This window comes from Macaca mulatta, chromosome 1 (genome assembly GCF_049350105.2).
Source record: "Macaca mulatta isolate MMU2019108-1 chromosome 1, T2T-MMU8v2.0, whole genome shotgun sequence".
NCBI lineage: Eukaryota > Metazoa > Chordata > Mammalia > Primates > Cercopithecidae > Macaca > Macaca mulatta.
This window is the reverse complement of record NC_133406.1, coordinates 219,636,052-219,655,628: the sequence shown is the minus strand read 5'-3', so window position 1 is coordinate 219,655,628 and position 19,577 is coordinate 219,636,052. Positions and strand designations below refer to the sequence as shown.

The following is a 19,577-nucleotide window of genomic DNA, read 5'->3' as shown; positions in this document are numbered from 1 at the left end:
GGGAGTTTCTGACAATGTAGAAGATGCTTATGAAGTGGCACTGAATGAAAAATGAGGGATATAACACTGTATATTTAGAGTGAGTTCAACTATGTTTAAAAATATATACATACAAGTGTGAAAAACTAGAAACCGTTATCTCCAAGTGGCAGGATTACTGCTCCGTTTTTAATTCCTTTTTATACTTGACTATCTTTTTTTCTCCCCCCAGTGAGCATATAAAGCTTTTACACTGCGGGGGAAAAAAAAAAAACAATGATTGAAAACATTAAATTAATAGAATACTCTGCCTCATAAATGGAGATGAATGGGTTCTTGACTCAGAAAAGCAAGCACTAGCTAATTTATGTTCACTTTGGGGAAGTTGTGGCGGCGCCACGCAAGCCAAGCTGGGTACCCACAAAAATGTCCCAAATCCTTGGGTAACCTCTTTGCCTTTTCCTACAAGGAAAGTGGAAAATGTATCCATTTAGGGACACCGACACTAACTCCAACCACAGACAACAGCGATGCGACCCCAGGAACGTCTCTAACCTCTCTCTCTACCTCACCTTTATCATCAATAACGTGGGCATAAAACAATAATCCTAGCAGGCCCTGTATAATATGCATGACATCTACTTTCCCTAACATCCATTTCACAGTGAGGCATCACCACTGAAAGAGATTAAGCCACTTGCCCAAGGTCATGAGTGGAGTACGAATTCAAACCTGGGTCACTGGCTTCAGAGACGGGGCTCCCCCTGCTTGGCCGGGGGCCCTCCCCAGACAAATGTGCTATTTCATCTTAAAAAGGCTATACCCCAAACAGGCTGCTGTGAGCATAACAGCAACACGGCATATTACTTTGCTGAATTCTGAAATGCTTTCGTGTTGATATATTTAGACCCTTCTGTGGAAGATGAGACTGAAAAACACTGCTGATTAGATTCTGTTTTGATTTGTGAAGGGAAAAGCACCTGCCCCAGAAATCTAATTTCCTGCTGGCTTCAGCCTTTTATGAAGAGTCCACTGGGAAGGGGTTTGAGACAGACGGGGTTTGATGTGTCACTCCCGGATTTTTAGCTCTGTGACCGAAGGCCAGTGGTTGCCCCTCTCAGAGCCTCAGTTTCCACATCTGTAAGTGGGGACAGTAATCCCTACAGCTCTCAGGGGTGTTCCTGAAGGTTAAGCATGGGTACCACATCCCAGTGGGTATAGCACTTGGGACCGTGAGTTTGGGTCCCCTGGGCCTGACTCCTGGAGGAACTCCATCAATGGTGTCTCCCTGCACTGGGAGAATTATTCACTTCTTTTTTTTTTTTTTTTTTTTTTTGAGACGGAGTCTTGCTCTGTCTCCCGGGCTGGAGTTGCAGTGGCCGGATCTCAGCTCACTGCAAGCTCCGCCTCCCGGGTTCACGCCATTCTCCTGCCTCAGCCTCCCGAGTAGCTGGGACTACAGGCGCCGCCACCTCGCCCAGCTAGTTTTTTGTATATTTTAGTAGAGACGGGGTTTCATCATGTTCACCAGGATGGTCTCGATCTCCTGACCTCGTGATCCACCCGTCTCGGCCTCCCAAAGTGCTGGGATTACAGGCTTGAGCCACCGCGCCCGGCCAGAATTATTCACTTCTAAGAGGCGTGTCTGAGTGGAGAGGGCCTGGCAACCTAAGTGTCCACTCATCCTAAGCTCGCCTTTGGGAAGAGTTGTGTGCCAGTTCACCAAGCGCCCCCAAGATTCTCCCAAATACCTCCCTTGGTCTACCTGGCAGAAGTCCTCCGGGAATTGGGGTGCCCCAGCTCCTCTTTCTACACTGGTTTCTGAAGAGCCAGATCACTGGGTCTCCTAGGGTGCCTGCATGGTTTCCAACACCTTCCCATGCACCTGGCTGGCTCCAAACCCCTCCAGCACTGAGGTCTTGGCCACAGCTCTCCCAGTGCAGCCCCCCAGGGAGGGGAGGGCAGAAAGCAACCTTGCTCAGTGTCCTGTCACATGGCAGGGACGGGGGTGGGGCCCTCCCCTGGAGTGGGCAGATGAGATGCCCACAGGTGCAGACCCTGGGGAGGAGAGGAATTGGACTTCCTCAGTAGGATGAAAAGTGGCAGGGAGAGGGGGCAGAGGACAGGTTCCCGGCCCCAGGAAACTCAGGTATTGGGAGGGAAAGAGGAAGAGGGTGGTACTGCCTCCTGGATAAGGTGACCAACTTTCCCAGTTTGCCCACGACTGGGGGAGTGGGTTCCAGGGATGCAGGGCTTTCCACGCTAAAACAGAAAAGCTACAGACTGCCGGTAATGAGCCTGGGCAAGTCCCGGGACATTCACAAACTGTGCCTTCTGTGGAAAGGGAACTGGGCCAGTTCGGGTCTCCGGGGTGCTTTTAACTCTGCCACCTGGGCTGTGGCCCCAGAAGCAGGTGGCCGGGAGGATCTGGGGATGGCAGGGGCAGGTGAGGGGAAACTGGTGGGTTCTGGAAGGCTTCTCGGCGCGGAGCTCCAGCTGCGGGGAGGCGCGGCCCCTCCCGGATAGCGGGACGGGGGAGGGGAAGAGGCGGGGTAGGTAGGGACGGGGGGGGGCGCGGCAGCAGCAGCGCGCATGCCCGGACCCCGGACCCCGGACCCCGGGCGCCGGGGCACCGGTTGGGAGCGGAGGGCGCCTACCTGCAGGCCGTTGGGATACGCGTCGCCCTCGGAGAGTGAGTCCACCAGGTCCTCCTCGTCCAACGTGGCCCGCTTGTAGGTCGACATCTGCAAGGCCAAATGCAGCACGGACTCCCTCAGCGCCTCCATGGCTCTCGCACCCGAATGGGGAAGCGGCCCCGACCCCCGCGCCGCCGCCGCCGCCGCTGCGCCCCGCCCCAGCTAGGACACCCGAGACCGAGACCGGCCCACGGAGCGGCCCGCGCGGGGAGGGGTCCCGCCCGCCTCCCGCCCCCGCCCTCCGGGCCGCACCCGCCTCACCCCCAGCGCCGACAGCAGGGCGGACACCGGGGGCGGCGGCCACAAGCCCCGCATGCTGAGCCCCAGACGCCTGGTCCCGCTGCCCGGGTGGCCGGGATGGGATGGGCCGGACCAAGAGTTGCACCACCTTCGCGGGCGGGGCCTGATCAGTGCGTCGGCGCCCGGTTCCCAACCGCCGGCCTCCCGGGGAGACCCCAAGACCCGAGAGGCCCGGGGGAGATGGGGACCCCTCCCTTCCCCGGAGGTCGGGAGAGGAGGCCCCCAAACTGAAGCCCCTAGCAGGCAGGAAAGACCCTCACAGTGAGCTCTCCTTCGAGAAAATCTTAAGTCCCCCTTCAACAATGGGGTCCCCAGTGGCAGATAACAAAAGTCTCAGGAAGGTGCCCTCGATTTGGCCCAGAGCAATCAAGACAGGTTCCCCTCAGCATCAGCACTTAGGTGTGTCTAGGGGGTTAATGCTAGAAAGACCAGACAAAAAAGGTGGAGTAAAAAGATAGGTGTCCCCTTTGAGTTCCCCTTCCTAGCTCAGAGGCCTTTAAGCCAGTTTGTGAATGAGTTTCAGAAAATTTCTCTGAACTCCCTGACACGGGATGAAAGAGCTGTGTGTGTGCATTTGGATGGCTGCAGGGTGGTCCGGTGGTCACCCCCGTGCTCAAAGGTATCGCCCTCCCTGCAACACAAGAGAACCACTGCTCCAGGGATGTCAGAAGCCAGGAAGGGGACCCTTCTTTCCCATCTTCCCCATCAAGAGTCTGAGCCTCAGCCAGGTGCCCCCTCCCCCCAGCCCCTGAGCCCTCTCCTATAACCCTAAGCAGGGAAAGGGGGCTCTCTCAGATATGAGGTGTTCAGTTAGGGACTCAGCCCCAGCACTGTCCCAACCAAGAACCCCAGAGAGGTCTAACCCAGCAGATTTCCAAAGGACTCTCCACTTCTAGCAAGATGGGAATCCCTGCATTAATGAGTACTTTTCAACTTTGCAAAGTACATTTCTGTTCATTCCAAATGTGATTCTCACAGTCACACATATGTGTGAATAAACAGGTTTAGAGGGGTGAGGGGCCTGACATCACAGGGACAAGTGAGGGCAGTGGCCCCTAATGGTCTCCTGGCTTCCACTCCTGCCCTCTGACAGCCCCCTCGGCAGCCAGGGTGAGCTTTTAAAATGAAATCTGGCTGAAGCCAGGCGCCGTGGCTCGCTCACGCATATAATCCCAACACTTTGGGAGGCCAGGGTAGGTGCATCACTTGAAGTCAGGAGTTCAAGACCAGCCTGGCCAACATGGTGAAACTCTGTCTCTACTAAAAACACAAAAAATCAGCTGGGCCTGGTGGCATGCACCTGTAATCCCAGCTACTCAAGAGGCTGAGGCAGGAGAATTGCTTGAACCTAGGAGGTAGAGGTTGCAGTGAGCTGAAATTGTGCCAGTGTACTCCAGCCTGGGTGACAGAGTGAGACTCAATCTCAAACCAATTAACAAAAAAACCCCACAGAAATCTAGCTGGGTGCAGTGGCTCACATCTGTAATCCCAGCACTTTGGGAGGCTGAGGCAGGAGAATCACTTGAGTCTGATTCTAGGTCAGCCTGGGCAACACAGACCCCAATTTTTTTTTTTTTTTTTTTTACAGGTGTGGTGGTACGCGCCTGTAGTCCCAGCTACTTGGGAGGCTGAGGTGGGAGAATCGCTTGAAGCCAGGAGGTGGCAGCTACAGTGAGCTGTGATTGCATCACTGCACTCCAGCCTGGACGACACAACAAGATTTTGTCTGAGTAAATAAATAAAATAAAAATAAAATTCTGATATTACCACTCCCTTGCTTAAAACCCCTCCACTGTCCCTGGAATCAAATCCAAACCCTTCACTGGGCCCCATGGCCCCTGCCCACTCTGGGCCCTCATCTTGTGCTACCCACCCCCCCACCTCCTCATGCAGTTCCTCAGTTTCTAGTTTTCCCCTTCCCCTAAGACCTTTGTAGCTGCTGTTGTCTCTGTCTGGAACATTTTTTCATCCTCTCTACTCCTCCCATGGTCAGCTCCAACTTCCCATCTCAGCCTAGTACCTCCTCAAATGTCCCAGGAACCCTAAGCAGTCCCCCAAATTCTCCATTACAGCATCCTGTTCGTTTTCCTTTATAGTACTTGTTGCAGGCTGTTTTGTTTTGTTTTCATGTCTTTATCATCACTCTCTCTGCCCCTCCCCGGAATCCACAGCTTTACTGGGGCTGGGACCTTGTCTGGCCTGTCCAAAACAGACTTTCCGTCCCCCAGCACAGAGTAGGTGCTCAACAAACAGTTCTTAAAATCAAAGGGGGCACAAGTAGAGGGGAAGTGCCTTTAAGTTCTCAAGAATTCTCCTGCATCTAACTTCGTAATACCTACAGAAACAGGGAACACATCCAAAGGTCACAGGCCCTGGGGAGGCAGGGTGCATGGGAAGAGTCTGAATTCTGGAGACTTCTGCCTCACTCCCACTGGGTGCAAGAGTTTCCATTACCCATCCCAGAGAGAGGGGGGACTCTGAGGCTGCTTCACTTACTGCTGGGTTGCTTTTTCTAGAATAGGACACTTGGTTATACTACATACCAGGTGTCGATCGCCAGAGGAAAAGACTTGAAAAAGAAGTTCAGTTGACCGAACATCTCCCCTGGGCACTTGGGTGGTGTAAGGGATTTGTCAGTTCTTTTACACCCACCATCTCTTTTAAGCTTCTCACCCTTCCCTGGGAAGCAGGTATCACTGGTTCCTTTTACAGAGAATGAAACTGAGGTTCAGGGAAGTAACTTGCCCAGGTGCGGTTAAGCGATGGCTCCTCCTCCTTCTGTCTCATTTCAGAGATTTCCCCTTCTGGCAAGCTCTCCTGACTACCCTCCAGGGACCCCACACAGCACTTGGTCCCTGGCTCTGTGTCCCCACACAGCCACCCTACCCCATGCTGCCTTTTACTGCACACAGCATTTTAGACAGAATTCTGATGGCAGAGGCTCGGTCTTGTGGGACCCTGTCTCCTTAAGGGCTTAGGCTGGGGCTGGAACCTCTACAGATGTTTGAGCGAAGGCGGGAGGCAAGGGAGGGAGGCCGGAAGCCACCCCAGGGACTCTGATGTCTACCCTGCAGCAGCCTGTCTGTGGACAGATGATGCAGGAAGCTCACGGAACTCCCAAGCAGAAATCAGCAGAGATGGAGCACTGGTTATTTTTCAGCACACAAAAGCCAAGGGCCCCTTCCTGAGATGCCTGCCTCAGTGAAACTGAACCCGCCTCAGATGGGAAAGGCTTGGTGGGCTCTGCTTGGTGGGAAGTCCACAGTGGGTAAGTAATATTTCAATAGCTGCCTGGGGCCCTTCACCCAGGGCCTTCCATTCACTACCTCAATGGCTCCCCACACCCACCTAGGGCCTCAGCCTCACAGGTATCACTTCCAGCTTACAGAACGGGGGAGGGGCCTGGACAGACCAAAAACCGACCATGCCGCTTGACAAATTCTCTCCTAACCCCACAGTGCCTCGTCCCTGAGATGGGAATCATCACCTCTGCTTTACAAATGAGATGACCAAGGGTTGGGGAGGAAAAAGGACTTACCCCTCAGCCCCGAGTCACCTCCTGGAGACTGAGGGAGCCAGGATGTGAATCTTCCCCCTGCCAAAGCCACTGACTCCACTATGCTGCCTCCAGAGAACCTGAGCCCTGCGGCGAGAAAGTGGCAGAGCTGGGCCTCGAACCTGGGTCCTGGACTCTTGGTCCCGTGCTCCTTGTGGAAGGTGGAACTGCTTCTTCAGGTGGGAACCTCACAGAGTCTGGGTGCCCTGGGCAGACAGGCTCTGGGCTGGCAGGGCAGCCACCACTTATTCTCCCTAATTGTCTCATTTGCGGTTGTGGGTGCCACACCTGGCCCCGAGAGCGTTGCGGAAGGAAAAGAACCTCTGCTTTGGTCTTCTCAGTTCCCTTCCTGGCACTGTGCAGTCGTGGAGGAGAAATCTGGGTTGAACCTGGGTCTGTGCTGATGAGAAGGGCCTGGCAGAAACCAAGAGTGGAGGGGTGGAACCACAGCTCCCCGTGGACTGCCCCGTCCTCAGTCCCCAGTGCCCCAGCGCACAAAGGAAGTGACGACAGCCAGATGAAGGTGCGATGGTCCCCAGCTCTGGAAACTCCACCCTGGGAAATCAAAGGCCTGGGGTGAGCAGAAACGAGAAATATAAACACGCACAGGTTTCTGGTAACAAAAGCCTCCTGGCCTGGTGGCACCTGGGCATGACCCCCTTTGCCCAGACGACATTAGTCACTCATTTGGCTCTTGTGTTTGGATGGCCAAAGGCGGGCGATCGTTAAGGCATCTTGGGGTGTGAGGTGGAAAACGGAAGCCCCACAAGTGAAATTCTGAGGCTTGGGACTGAGCCACACCCTCCACAGCTGTTTTCACATTGTCTCTAAGCCTCAGCTCCTTAGAGACTCCGCCCTTCGTGGCCAAAGTCCCCATCAGTTACTACTTTTGGTGCTGGTAATTGGCTGGGATCTGTGAAATCTTCACATGTCATCTAAAACACACTCATATTATCTGGTAGCTAAACACTTATATTTGAGAGATGCTATAATGTAGTGGGTAAAAGCTCTGGATCGAAACCTTATTTCAGATCCCCAATCTGAACTTCCCAGCTGTGTGACCCTTAGCAAGTGACTCAGCCTCTCTGTGCCTCAGTACTCATCTGTCAAATGAGGATGATGATGATAATAATAGTACCTCCCTCATAGGACTGTGGTGACACTTAAATGAGGTAATACAGATAAAGTGCTTGGCTGGGCATGGTGACTCATGCCTGCAATCCCAGCACTTTGGGAGACCGCGGGCGGGAGGATTGCCTGAGGCTAGGAGTTCAAGACCAGCCTGGGAAACACAGCGAAACCCTGTCTCAAAAAAAAAAAAAAAAACCCCAAGTAAGACAACTTTGGGCAAGGGGTAAGATATAAAAATATGGCTATCACTTCTAAAGATATGCCACTCGACATTTATTATTATTACATTATCCATTATATTTCCCAGTATTTTTCACCAGAGAAATTTCCATGTGATTAACTCATTTTTAAATTTACTATGAAGTTCCTGAAAGTGTAAACTGCTTCTTTACTTTTTGATAACAGGAATCGGCTTGTATCTCTCTTTTCTTTGGCTGCCAGGAAACTCACAGCCAAATCAGAAACTCGCCTATGGGCACTTTCTTGGCCTTTATGTTCAGCTTTTTCCTTGTCCACATTTTCCACTCTGTTTTCCGTGATTCTGATTTTCCATTTGGTATTGCATCTTGTTTTACTGAATGTATTTTATTTATAACCTATCATGAATCCTTTGTGGAACAGAGTTAGAAACAACATTTATCAGGCAGTTAAGACAGACCTGAGCCCAATCACAGGTTTCCTGGCTCATGTGACCTTGGACATGTTGTTTTCACCCTCAGGTCTCAGTTTCCTCATCCATAAAAGGGCCATTGTGAATACCGAGTAAGCCAGAACGTGAACTGCCTGGCATCCAGCAGCCCGGCCCTGCGGGAACCGCACCACAGGGACACGCTGCGCAGGCCACCTCTTTCTGCTTGCTTCTCCTTGTCTTCCTCACCACCCCTCCCATTTGCTTCTGCCCTCATCCAGATTTTCCAGTCTTGACCTTATTCAGCCAACATTTGTTGTTACTCTAGCCCTGCTGTAAACTCAGTGAAAATAACAGACTGCCCAGGTGATGGAGGTTAATATCAACAGCAAGAAGTCAAATATGAGTTATTAATAGAAATCATGTACCCTTCGGCCGGACGCTCATGCTTGTAATCCCAGCACTTTGGGAGGCAAGGCGAGCAGACTGCTTGAGCCCAGGAGTTTGTGACTAGCCTGGGTAACATAGTGAGACTTTGTCTCTACAAAAAATTAAAAAAAAAAAAAAATTAGCTAGGTGTGGTGATATCCACCTGTGGCCCCACTACTTGGGAGGCTGAGGTGGAAGGATTCCTTGAGCCTAGAAGGTTGAGGCTGCAGTGAGCTGAGATCATGCCACTGCACTCTAGCTTGGGTGACAGAGCAAGACCCTGTCTCAACTACAAAAAAAAAAAAAAAAAAAAAACACAGAAATAAAATAAAATAAAATAGTCATTGACCTTGACATTGCCCAGTTCTTAAGGCTCTTTGTGTCTTACAATCACCTTGTGTCCTTTTTTTTTTTTTTTTTTTTTTTTGAGACGGAGTCTCACTCTGTCACCCAGGCTGGAGTGCAGTGGCCAGATCTCAGCTCACTGCAAGCTCCGCCTCCCGGGTTTACGCCATTCTCCTGCCTCAGCCTCCCGAGAGCTGAGACTACAAGCGCCCACCACCTCACTGGCTAGTTTTTTTGTATTTTTTAGTAGAGACGGGGTTTCACCGTGTTAGCCAGGATGGTCTCGATCTCCTGACCTTGTGATCCGCCCGTCTCGGCCTCCCAAAGTGCTGGGATTACAGCACCTTGTGTCTTACAATCACCTTGTGGGATAAGTCCTGGGATCCCATTTTACAGATGCAGAGACTGAGGCTCAGAGAAAGGAAGCAGCTTAGCTTGTCAGAGCTGGAGCCCAAACCCAGATCTTCCTGGTCATCTGGGGGCTCACCCCCTTTTTTTGTGCCTCCTACCCAGAGCCTGGCTCTCTAGGCTAACTTCCTTCAGAGGCTACGGGCCACCCATCTGGGATGTGGGAGAGAGGGACAGATATAACTGCTGGGGGCTGGAGAGGGAGACTCCCCTTTCTACCATCCAAGGCTCAGATGGAACTGAAGGCCTGTGCATGGGAAGGCAGCAGGTGGGCAGGGGCTGGGGAGGCCTCAAGGTGAGCCTCAGGGAGACACTCCAAGGCCAAGGGCACAGGGCAGAGGTAGGAGGTCAAGGTTGCTAACTGCCCCTTGGAGAAGGCAGCAGCCCTGCCAGCCTGTGAGTCAACCACCCTGGCGTGGCCCGGAGTCCCAGGGCTGGGCTCCCGTGAATGTGCTGGCAGCAGGAGACTTGCCTCCACACACACAGCGCTGGGAAGCACTCACTCATGTGGCCCGGTGTTGACTCAACTGCCAGAGGCCCTGGGGGCATGGGAAGTCTTACCTAGTGTTGCTGGCCCATTCCTCAGTGCCTGCTGTGGAGGCCACCCCATGCCCAAGCCCCAAACCTGGTCAGCAGCCTCTCGCTCCTACCTGATACAGGCTACTGACCTGCCCACCCTGTCTACCTGCCTGACAGCCTCCATCAGTCATCTCCCGTCCTCTGTCCAGGGGGCTCTGTCCCCTCGGGATGCCTTCCTTGATGACCCCCTGACCCCCTTGATCTCCTACTGTAGCTCCCTTTAGTCCTTCAGCTCCTGGCTAACTCCTGGCAGGACTTTCTTTTTCTTTTTTTTTTTTTTTTTTTGAGACGGAGTCTCGCTCTGTCACCCAGGCTGGAGTGCAGTGGCACAATCTTGGCTCACTGTAACCTCTGCCTCTCGGGTTCCAGCGATTCAATTCTGCCTCAGCCTCCTGAGTAGTAGGGACTACAGGCATCCACCACTATGCCCGGATAATTTTTGTATTTTGTTTGTTTGTTTGTTTTGAGACAGAGTCACTCTGTCGCCCAGGCTGGAGTGTGTTGGAGCATCTCGGCTCACTGCAAGCTCCGCCTCCTGGGTTCACAGCATTCTCCTGCCTCAGCCTCCCGAGTAGCTGGGACTACAGGTGACCGCCACCACACCTGGCTAACTTTTTGTATTTTTAGTAGAGACAGGGTTTCACCGTGTTAGCAAGGATGGTCTCGATCTGCTGACCTTGTGATCCGCCAGCCTCAGCCTCCCAAAGTGCTGGGATTACAGGTGTGAGCCACCGCGCCTAACCTAGTTTTTGTATTTTTAGTAGAGACAGGATTTCACCACATTGGCCAGGCTGGTCTCAAACTCCTGACTTCAGATGATCCACCCACCTCGGCCTCCCAAAGTGCTGGGATTACAGGCGTGAGCCATGGCTCTTGTTGCTGTTGTTTTTTTAAGAGACTAGGTGTCACTCTGTCACCCAGGCTGGAGTGGAGTGGTATGATCACGGCTCACTGCAGCCTCCAAACTCATGGGATCAAGTGATGCTCTTGCCTCAGCTTCCTGAGTAGCTGGGACCACAGGTGGGTAGCACCATGCCTAGCTAATTTTAAACATTTTTTGTGTAGAGACAAGGTCTCATTATATTGCCCAGGCTGGTCTCTCAAATTCCTGGGCTCAAGCGATCCTCCGGCCTCAGCCTCCTAAAGTGATGGGATTACAGGCATGAGTCACCACGCTCGGCCTGGGCAGGACTTTCTAAAGAGGGACTGCATCACACACTGACTCCCTGGAGCTGGCAGGATGAAGCCCACGAACCTTGGCCTGGCTTGCTAAATCCTCCCTCCCGGCTCGCTCAAGAGTTTGAGTCTGTCTTCTTTCTCCGGCTGGCTCCTCAGCTTACACGCTTTCCTCCAGGCAGCTCTCTTGGGCTTCACAGTGACCCTTCCTCAGTGCTCCCCAGCAGCATGCTTCTAGCATCTCATCCCAACAGACTGACCAGCAGCTGTGTGCGGCTGTGTGGCCCTGACCAAGTCATTTCACTTTGTTTTTATGCTTTGGCTTTCACATCTTTCCACGGATGTGAACGGAGATGACCATGGTGCCGACCCCAAAGGACCCTTACACGTCTTAAAAAAGTGAGCCACGGAAAGGCCTCAGCCCAGTGCCTAGCAGAGAAGCAGCACATGGGAGGGAAGGAACGACTAGAGAAGCCCCGTGGTGTGCCAGGCACTAGACCTGGGACTCGGCGGCACGTGTCAGCTCCTTGCAAGTGTGAAACGACTGGAGTGCAGCGAGGGTCAGTAACTCGCCTTAAGTCACACATCTGGTAAACAGCAAAGCCTGGATTTTAACCTAAGTTTTCCCATTACATCGGATAAGATGGCAGTCACCACCTCCTTCTAACCCACCCTGCCTCACCTGCTCCATCCTTACGACTTCAGGTGTCACCTCCTAGCTGGATTTAAGGGGCTGAGTTGTCCACTCTGATCTTTTCCAAGCACAAACTGCAAAGCAGACCAGAAAGCAGCTGGCCCTGACTCCAGGGCTACCCACAGATGCCCCTGTACCTCCTCATGCTCCTGTGCTCCCGTGTGATGTCCTGGGCTGTGCAGGATGACAAGGTTGAGGAAGTCAAAAGCTGAAGAGACCAAGTGCTCCCTGACAATTTGCCGATCTAATCACATACAACTTAAGACAAAGTTAACCCATCTCACTGAATGATATGGTATAATGGTGATGACTGAGCTGCCCGCTAATTATGCTCAACCAGGAAGCAGCTCATGGAGTTGGTTGTAATTAGTATTTGTGTTACACAGGTGGGTGTGTGGGTGGGTGAGGGCTGGGCAGAGGGAGGAGGAAGTAGGTGCGGCAGGAAGCTCTGGGGACTCCTTGGATCCATGAACCCCATGCCAGCCAACTCATGTGGTTGATCCTGTCTGACCTTCATGATGGCCTCATAATGTACTGTTATCTCTCTTCTAAGGTGAGAAAACAGGCTCAGAGAAGTCCATTCACTTGTCCAAGGTCAGAGAGCTAGAAAATGACAGAGCCAGGGTTCCCTCTTCAGCCCAGGAGATGTCTTGGACAGCAGAAGGAACAGGAATAGGGCTGGGAGGCTGGAGGTCCACATTTGGGCCCCAGTTCTGACACTGCCTTACCGTGGGCCTCAGCAAGTAGCATCCCTCTTCAGGACACAAAGAGATAGTATGTCTGTCAGGTTACGGGCGGCTGAGGGTGTGGACTTGGGAGCAAGGCTCCTTGGATTCTAATCCTTGGGCAAGCTACTTCACCATCTGAGCCTCGGTGTCCTCATCTGTAAAATGGAGATGACAACAGTGTCTCCCTCATAGGCTTGTGAAGATAAAAATGAGTATCAAGACTTAGAACAATGCCTGAATATTATTGTCATTTATGGGGAGAAATGAGTTTTGCTGTCCATTTTTCATCTGTAAAATGGGGAAGTAGTTGCTGGATCCGAACAGTGGTTTGCAAACAGATTTTCTTTCATCCCATAGCGCCCTTTATTTAAAAAACTAAACACGGCAACCCAAAATACAAAAGAGATGTAAGTGGAGCTGAGCTGCCACTTAGGCACTCAATGAGCTCATATCCTGACCCTGAACCCAGCTCCCTCAGGAGTTCTAAGGAATGGAGTTTGAAAAATCACTCAACTGTCTCTGAGAACTGGTGGCTCTAAGCTCTGAGATCAGGGGTGGGGCGGAAGCAGGAAACCATGGCATGGGCCTGGCTGGTGCTCACCCACTGGAGGCAGCACATGGGGGCTGTGGGACACGCAGAGTTCCCTGCTGCTGGCCTGCCGGCTGCCTCCAGGGCAGCTGGACAACTGTCTCCCCAAGAGGCCGCTGAGAAGCAGGGAGAAGAACACCAGGCTTGGAGTCAGGTGGGTGGTTCTGGGCAGGTCGTGTCCCTCTCTGGGGCCCATTTTCCTCACCTGTAAGATGGGGATGGTAACACTGCACTCATCAGGTGTCCTAATGATAAAAATTGCATCACATGCGTGAAAAGGCTTTGCAATGGAAAGACTGCCCCGAATGACCTTTTTTTTTTGAGGCAGAGTCTTGCTCTGTTGCCCTGGCTGGAGCGCCGCAGTAGTGCAAACTCAGCTCATTCCAACTTCCGCCTCCTGGGCTCAAGCAATTCTCCTACCTCAGCCTCCCGAGTAGCTGGGACCCGAGTTGCTGTGCCACCACATGCAGCTAATTTTTTATATCTTTAGTAGAGACAGGGTTTTGCCATGTCGGCCAGGCTGGTCTCAAACTCCTGACCTCAATTGATCTGCCTGCCTTGGCCTCCCAAAGTGCTGGGATTACAGACCTAAGCCACTGTACCCAGCCCTGAATTACTATTTTTGCTCCTTTCTGGTAGATTTTTTCTTCTTCTTCTTAAGAGCGTAGACTCTGAAGTCAGACTAAATAGGTCCAAGTCTCCACTCCAGCACCACTAGCTGATTGCTCAACATCCAGCTACTGAGCTTGTTTCCTTGGAGTAAAATGAAAACATAAGGCCGGGCGCAGTGGCTCAAGCCTGTAATCCCAGCACTTTGGGAGGCCGAGACGGGCAGATCACGAGGTCAAGAGATCGAGACCATCCTGGCTAACACAGTGAAACCCCGTCTCTACTAAAAAAAAATACAAAAACTAGCCGGGCGAGGTGGCGGGCACCTGTAGTCCCAGCTCGGAGGCTGAGGCAGGAGAATGGCGTAAACCCGGGAGGCGGAGCTTGCAGTGAGCTGAGATCCAGCCACTGCACTCCAGCCCGGGCGACAGAGCGAGACTCCGTCTCAAAAAAAAAAAAAAAAGAAAACATAAGGCGCTTTGTTAGTGCTCGGTACACAGCAAGTGCTCCATTAGTGTTTGCTGCTCTTGGGTTTGGTGGACAATAATGGCAAACTTGCTCCCTAGCACTCATGTCCAGTGTAGACGAAGCTGAAGAGGGCGTGTCTCCTCCTGACCCTCTCAAAGTAAACAGGTGAAAAGCAGGAGTGAGAATGTTTGGGTTCTGAGTTCACAAAAAGCAGGAGTGAGAATGTCTGGGTTCTGAGCTCACATATGGACCGAGCTTCCCTAGGCTGGCTTGGGGCTGTGTCTGACTTCTGTTCTTAAAAAGCCAATTCATGCTGGGTGCAGGGGCTCACGCCTATAATCCCAGCACTTTGGGAGGCTGAGGTAGGGGGATTGCTTTGAGCTCAGGAGAGAGCAGCCTGGGCAACAGGGCAAAACTCCATCTCTACAAAAAAAAAAAAAAAAAAAAGGCCGGGCGCGGTGGCTCAAGCCTGTAATCCCAGCACTTTGGGAGGCCGAGACGGGCGGATCACGAGGTCAGGAGATCGAGACCATCCTGGCGAACACAGTGAAACCCCGTCTCTACTAAAAATACAAAAACTTAGCCGGGCGAGGTGGCAGGCGCCTGTAGTCCCAGCTACTCGGGAGGCTGAGGCAGGAGAATGGCGTAAACCCGGGAGGCGGAGCTTGCAGTGAGCTGAGATCGGGCCACTGCACTCCAGCCTGGGTGACAGAGCGAGACTCCGTCTCAAAAAAAAAAAAAAAAAAAAAAAAAATTAGCCAGGCATGGTGGCGTGGTCGCTCACATCTGTGATTCCAACTACTCGAGAGGCTGAGGCAGGATAATTACTTGAACCTGGGAGGTGGAGGTTGCAGTGAGCTGAGATCACACCACTGTACTCCAGCCTGAGTGACAGAGTGAGACCTTGTCTCCAAAAAAAAAGGCCAACTCAACAGCCATCTCCTGCAAGTTCTGTGATGCCAGGCCCTCACCACAACCCTGTGTGGTAGGTAGCACTGTTCCCATTTGACAGATGAGGAGACTGAGGCTCAGAGAGGTGACATGGCCACCTTGAGGTCAGATTGCCCCTTCCAGGCCAGGCTCAGTGGGCTCCCCTGATGTAGAGCTGCAGGAAAGCACGTGAGGCCCAAGCACCAGCCCAAACTGCATGGCATTCTAGCAGGCAGTGCATTCTCAGAGTGGGGAGACCCAGCGGGCGTTAGGTCTTAGTCAGGAACCAACCTTGGCCCCAAGGGAACCAGCAGTTTAACAGGCTAAGCTCCCCATGTCCAGCCCCATGCCATCTCCTCCAGGAGGCCCTCTCTGACCAGTCCTGCCACCTCCCCCTCTTCTGGCCCAGGCCCCACACCAAGCCCTTGCTGTGCACCAGGCTGGTGCTAAGCACCCTACACGCATCACTCTTTTTAATCCTGCCAACAACTTTCTGGCTCTGTGACCCGGGCAGTCTGAGCCTCGATTTTTCTCATTGGTGAAACAGTGATGATAACAGCACGTATCTCAGAACTGGGTGTGAGGATCAAATTAGGAAAATCCAGTAATAATGACAAATACTTATTTGGCACTTACTGCATATCAGGCCCTGGCTCACTGACTTACAGGTAAGATAAGGCCCAGAGAGAAGAATCTGATGTGTCTGCTGGCCCCTTCCCACCACGCCCCTTCTCAGGCTCCAGAAATGACCACAGACCATTTTCCCAAACCCCTGCCTTGAGGAATGCACAGAACGCCAGAGTGGGAGCCAGGAGTCCTGGCGTGAGTTCAGGCCGAGTGCTCCCTGGGCCTCAGTTTCCTCCCCTGGCCCACCCTGCCCCCTTTGGAGGTGGAAGGTGATGACGGAAATGTGGCAGTGTTTTGCCCGGTGATGCTTATATTCTCCTCCCCTACCTTTCCCAAATGACAGGCTTGTCCAGATGAATCACCAGGGGGCAGGAATGCCCCAGCTCTTGGCTCCTGGGCAGCAGCAGCCTGCCCTGGCCCTGGGCTGACCGATTTCTCTATCCTCATCTCCTCTACCCGACCAGGCTCCTGCTATTTCTGCCCCCACTTGCCTGGTGCTTTCTGTGCCTCTCATGGCTGCTCATCCACCAGGCTTCCATCTACCCAGCCCCGTGGCTCCTTTCCCAGAACTCCCTAAAACTGGGCTCCACCAACTGATAGCCAAGGTGTCCAGACATGCAAAGTGCCCAAGCCAGGGCAGTCCCAGCAGGGTGGGGCCGAGGTATTCTCTCCTCACCTGTTCAGGGAGGTGGCACCGTGGGGGCTATCAAAGCTCCACCCAAGTGGCATAACCATCCCCAGAGGCCTCACCCTCCACTCTTGCCCTCGAGGGGAACATCTGTAGTGGTGGGGAACACAGATTATGGAGAAACAGTCAGAATTCAAATCCCAGCTCTGCCAAGCACTCACTCCGTAACCTTGGACAAATCACTTAATCCCTCTCTATGGCTCAGCCTACTCATCTGTAAAATGGATCTATTCATCAACTGTTACAAAGATTACATGACTTAATAATAGAGAGCACTTAGAACAGGACCTGAAACAAAGGAAGCACTCAGGAAATGCCAGCTGTCATTATTACTAACATTCCAGCTGGCCCAAGGCAGAACTCATAAACTGGCCATCCACAGGTCAAACCTGGCCCACAGATGTGAATTATTTGGCCTACGGCGCTAGAAATTTCGTTGTTGTTGTTTTTTGAGACAGGGTCTCACTCTGTCGCTCAGGCTGGAGTACAGTCGCATCATCTCAGCTCGCTGTAACCTCCGACTCCCAGGCTCAAGCAGTGCTCCTACCTTAGCCTTTCAAGTAGCTGGGACTAGGAGGCATGCGCCATCATACCTGACTAATTTTTTGTATTTTTAATAGAGATGGGGTTTCGCCATGTTGGCCAGGCTGGTCTTGAACTCCTGATCTCAGATGATCTGCCTGTCTTGACCTCCCAAAGTGCTGGGATTACAGGCGTGAGCCACTGTGCCCCCAGCTTAGAAAAGTTTTTGAAATGTAACATTTTGGAGATATTATAAAACAAAGGAATTGTTTCAATTTTCCTTTAAAAAAAAAAAAAAAGACGACGGCAATGCTGGGACCACATTCTCCACGTGGTGGCTGGGGCTGAGGAGTGGCCACCTCCTCTGGACAGGTCACGAGTCCCTGGGGTTCCACAGCCCACCCCAACCCCTCATCTCCTCCTCACTGTGGCCCCAGGGTGAGCTGTCAATTTTCATCACGTCAATGTTGTTTCTTATTTTTTAAAAAAGAGAGAAATATTTATCATATCCTTGTCTTGGTCAAAAGTGAAATGATTTACATGTAGTTTCAAAACAAGAAAACTAAGCCATATGGCGACAGACATCAGAACAGCGGCCACCTCCGAGGATGAGACTTACTGGAAGGGTGCATGAGGGAATGTTCTGGGGAATGGGAATGTCCTGGAAATACCCTCTATCTTGATTCTGTGGTTACACGGGTGTCTACATTTGTCAAAACTCCTCAACCCTCACTTGTGCATTTCACTCTAATGGAAATTACACCTGATTAAGAAAAAAAAAAAATGGAAAACTGAAAGATAGGTCTGGAGGGGCTCACGTTTCAAGGAAAACAGAAAACAAATGTGTCTACATTTGTCAAAACTCCTCAACCCTCATTTGTGCATTTCACTCTAATGGGAATTACACCTGATTAAGAAAAAAAAATGGAAAACTGAAAGATAGATCTGGAGGGGCTCATGTTTCAATGAAAACAGAAACTGATTCCTTTATAGTGTTGAACATACTGACGATTGGGAAAGAAGACACAACTGAAGATGCCTCTGGAAAATCAGCCCAGTCCCGTGCTTGGTCCCTGCTTACATCTGAGTTTGAGACCCACAGGTTAAGGCCTTGAATGACATATCTTCAAAAACCTATGCAGAACTCCAACATACAACATAGAATTGTCATGAGCCACATGTGGCTATTTCAATCAAATTAGTTAAAAATAAAGTGAAAAATTCAACCCTCCTTTGCACTGGCCACATGTGAAGTGCTTCATAGCCACACCCAGGCTCGACAGCATAGACACAGGCCATTTCCATCATCCCAGAAAATTCCATTGGACAACACTGGTATACACACTGTCTACAAAGCCAGGCTAACTTCTGGTCTGATTAACATCTGGATCCCTGGGCAGGGCAGGCACCATGAACACTGCTGTGCAGTGCTTGACAGAGAGCAGGTGCTCAGGAAATACGAGTTGAATGAATGAATGAAGGCAAAAGAAATAAACAGACTTGAATGAATCCCAACTCGGGCCTCCAACAACTGTAAACATTCCAGCAAACCTCCCCTCTGAGTTTTCATTTCCTCTATATAGAGAACAGCATAACAATCTGTCCCTCACTCTCAAAACTGGGCACATACACCAACGTCCTCAGGGTCGCTCAGACCACCAGGGGCCAAGAAGAACTCACGGGAGAACCGCTGTGTCAGCAGTCCCATCTGGAAATTCTAGAACAGGAGGGAGGCAAGGGAGCTGTGTAAGGGACAGTGGGAGCATTTCAGTTTGTGAGAGTGGCCTTTGGAAAGGGCGGGTACGGGTGGTAAAGAGACAGCAGGCTGGGCTCCACTCTGCGGGTTTGGGAGGGAGGGCTGCTGAGCACAGGGGAAAATCTATGTTTGCCCCCATGCCTGGTGGCTGCAATCTGAGCTGGGAAACAGCATCAGACACCCATAAATAGGACAGGGAGCCACTTCAATCCCCAGAGAGAACCCTCTGTTCTGAGTGGCATGGACCCCCAGCAGGGCAGACTGAGACAGGGCCTGCCACGAGGACTGCTAGGAACAAAGAGGGCTGGCTGGGCCCTGAGCAAGGAGCTGGTCTGGGTTTGTCTTCCCAGCATCCATCCTTCTCCATATCCAGCCATACGGGGCCTCCTGGATGCTGGGGATGTCAGTGTCATTGTCTGTGTATTCATTTGCTCATTCATTCATCCATTCATTCATTCAACAAATATTTATTATGTACCTACTATGTGCCAAGAAATGAGCTTCCTACCAGGAATACATTAAACAAGACAAAGCCTTTGCTGTCAGGAACTTGAATTGTAATACAAGGAGAGACAATAAACAATGTTACTAAGAGTCGCAGTAATAACAATAGCATCTTACATTTATTGAGTGCTTACTGTGTACCACATACTATACGTTGTTTTTTGTTTTTTTTTCAGATGGAGTTTGAAGTTTCGCTGTTGTTGCCCAGGCTGGAGTGCAATGGCACGATCTCGGC

The 19,577-nt window shown here is 51.7% G+C and overlaps 1 protein-coding gene and 1 long non-coding RNA gene across 17 annotated transcripts in view; one reads left to right on the top strand and one right to left on the bottom strand.

Moving 5' to 3' along the window:
• Positions 1-19,577, bottom strand: part of ECE1 (endothelin converting enzyme 1) — a 133,552-nt gene that overhangs the window by 74,476 nt on the left and 39,499 nt on the right. For 7 of the 16 annotated variants that reach the window (XR_013406727.1, XM_077971467.1, XM_077971510.1 and 4 more), the window contains one exon: positions 2,637-2,723. The exons of 1 other annotated variant lie outside the window; for it this stretch is intronic. Coding sequence is in view for 14 of the 15 variants with exons in the window: in XM_077971467.1 (XP_077827593.1) it covers positions 2,637-2,723 (87 nt within the window). In the remaining variant the exon portion in view is untranslated. Of the gene's footprint in view, positions 1-2,636; positions 2,724-2,927; positions 3,080-6,513; positions 7,031-12,649; positions 12,805-19,577 lie in introns of those variants that run through there. 8 more of the 16 variants (XM_028838442.2, XM_077971512.1, XM_077971508.1 and 5 more) reach the window with 7 other exon arrangements.
• LOC144335682 (uncharacterized) lies at positions 5,825-7,430 on the top strand. The gene is made up of 3 exons (XR_013406739.1): positions 5,825-6,243; positions 6,434-6,710; positions 6,873-7,430. It is a non-coding gene; the product is annotated as an uncharacterized LOC144335682 (long non-coding RNA).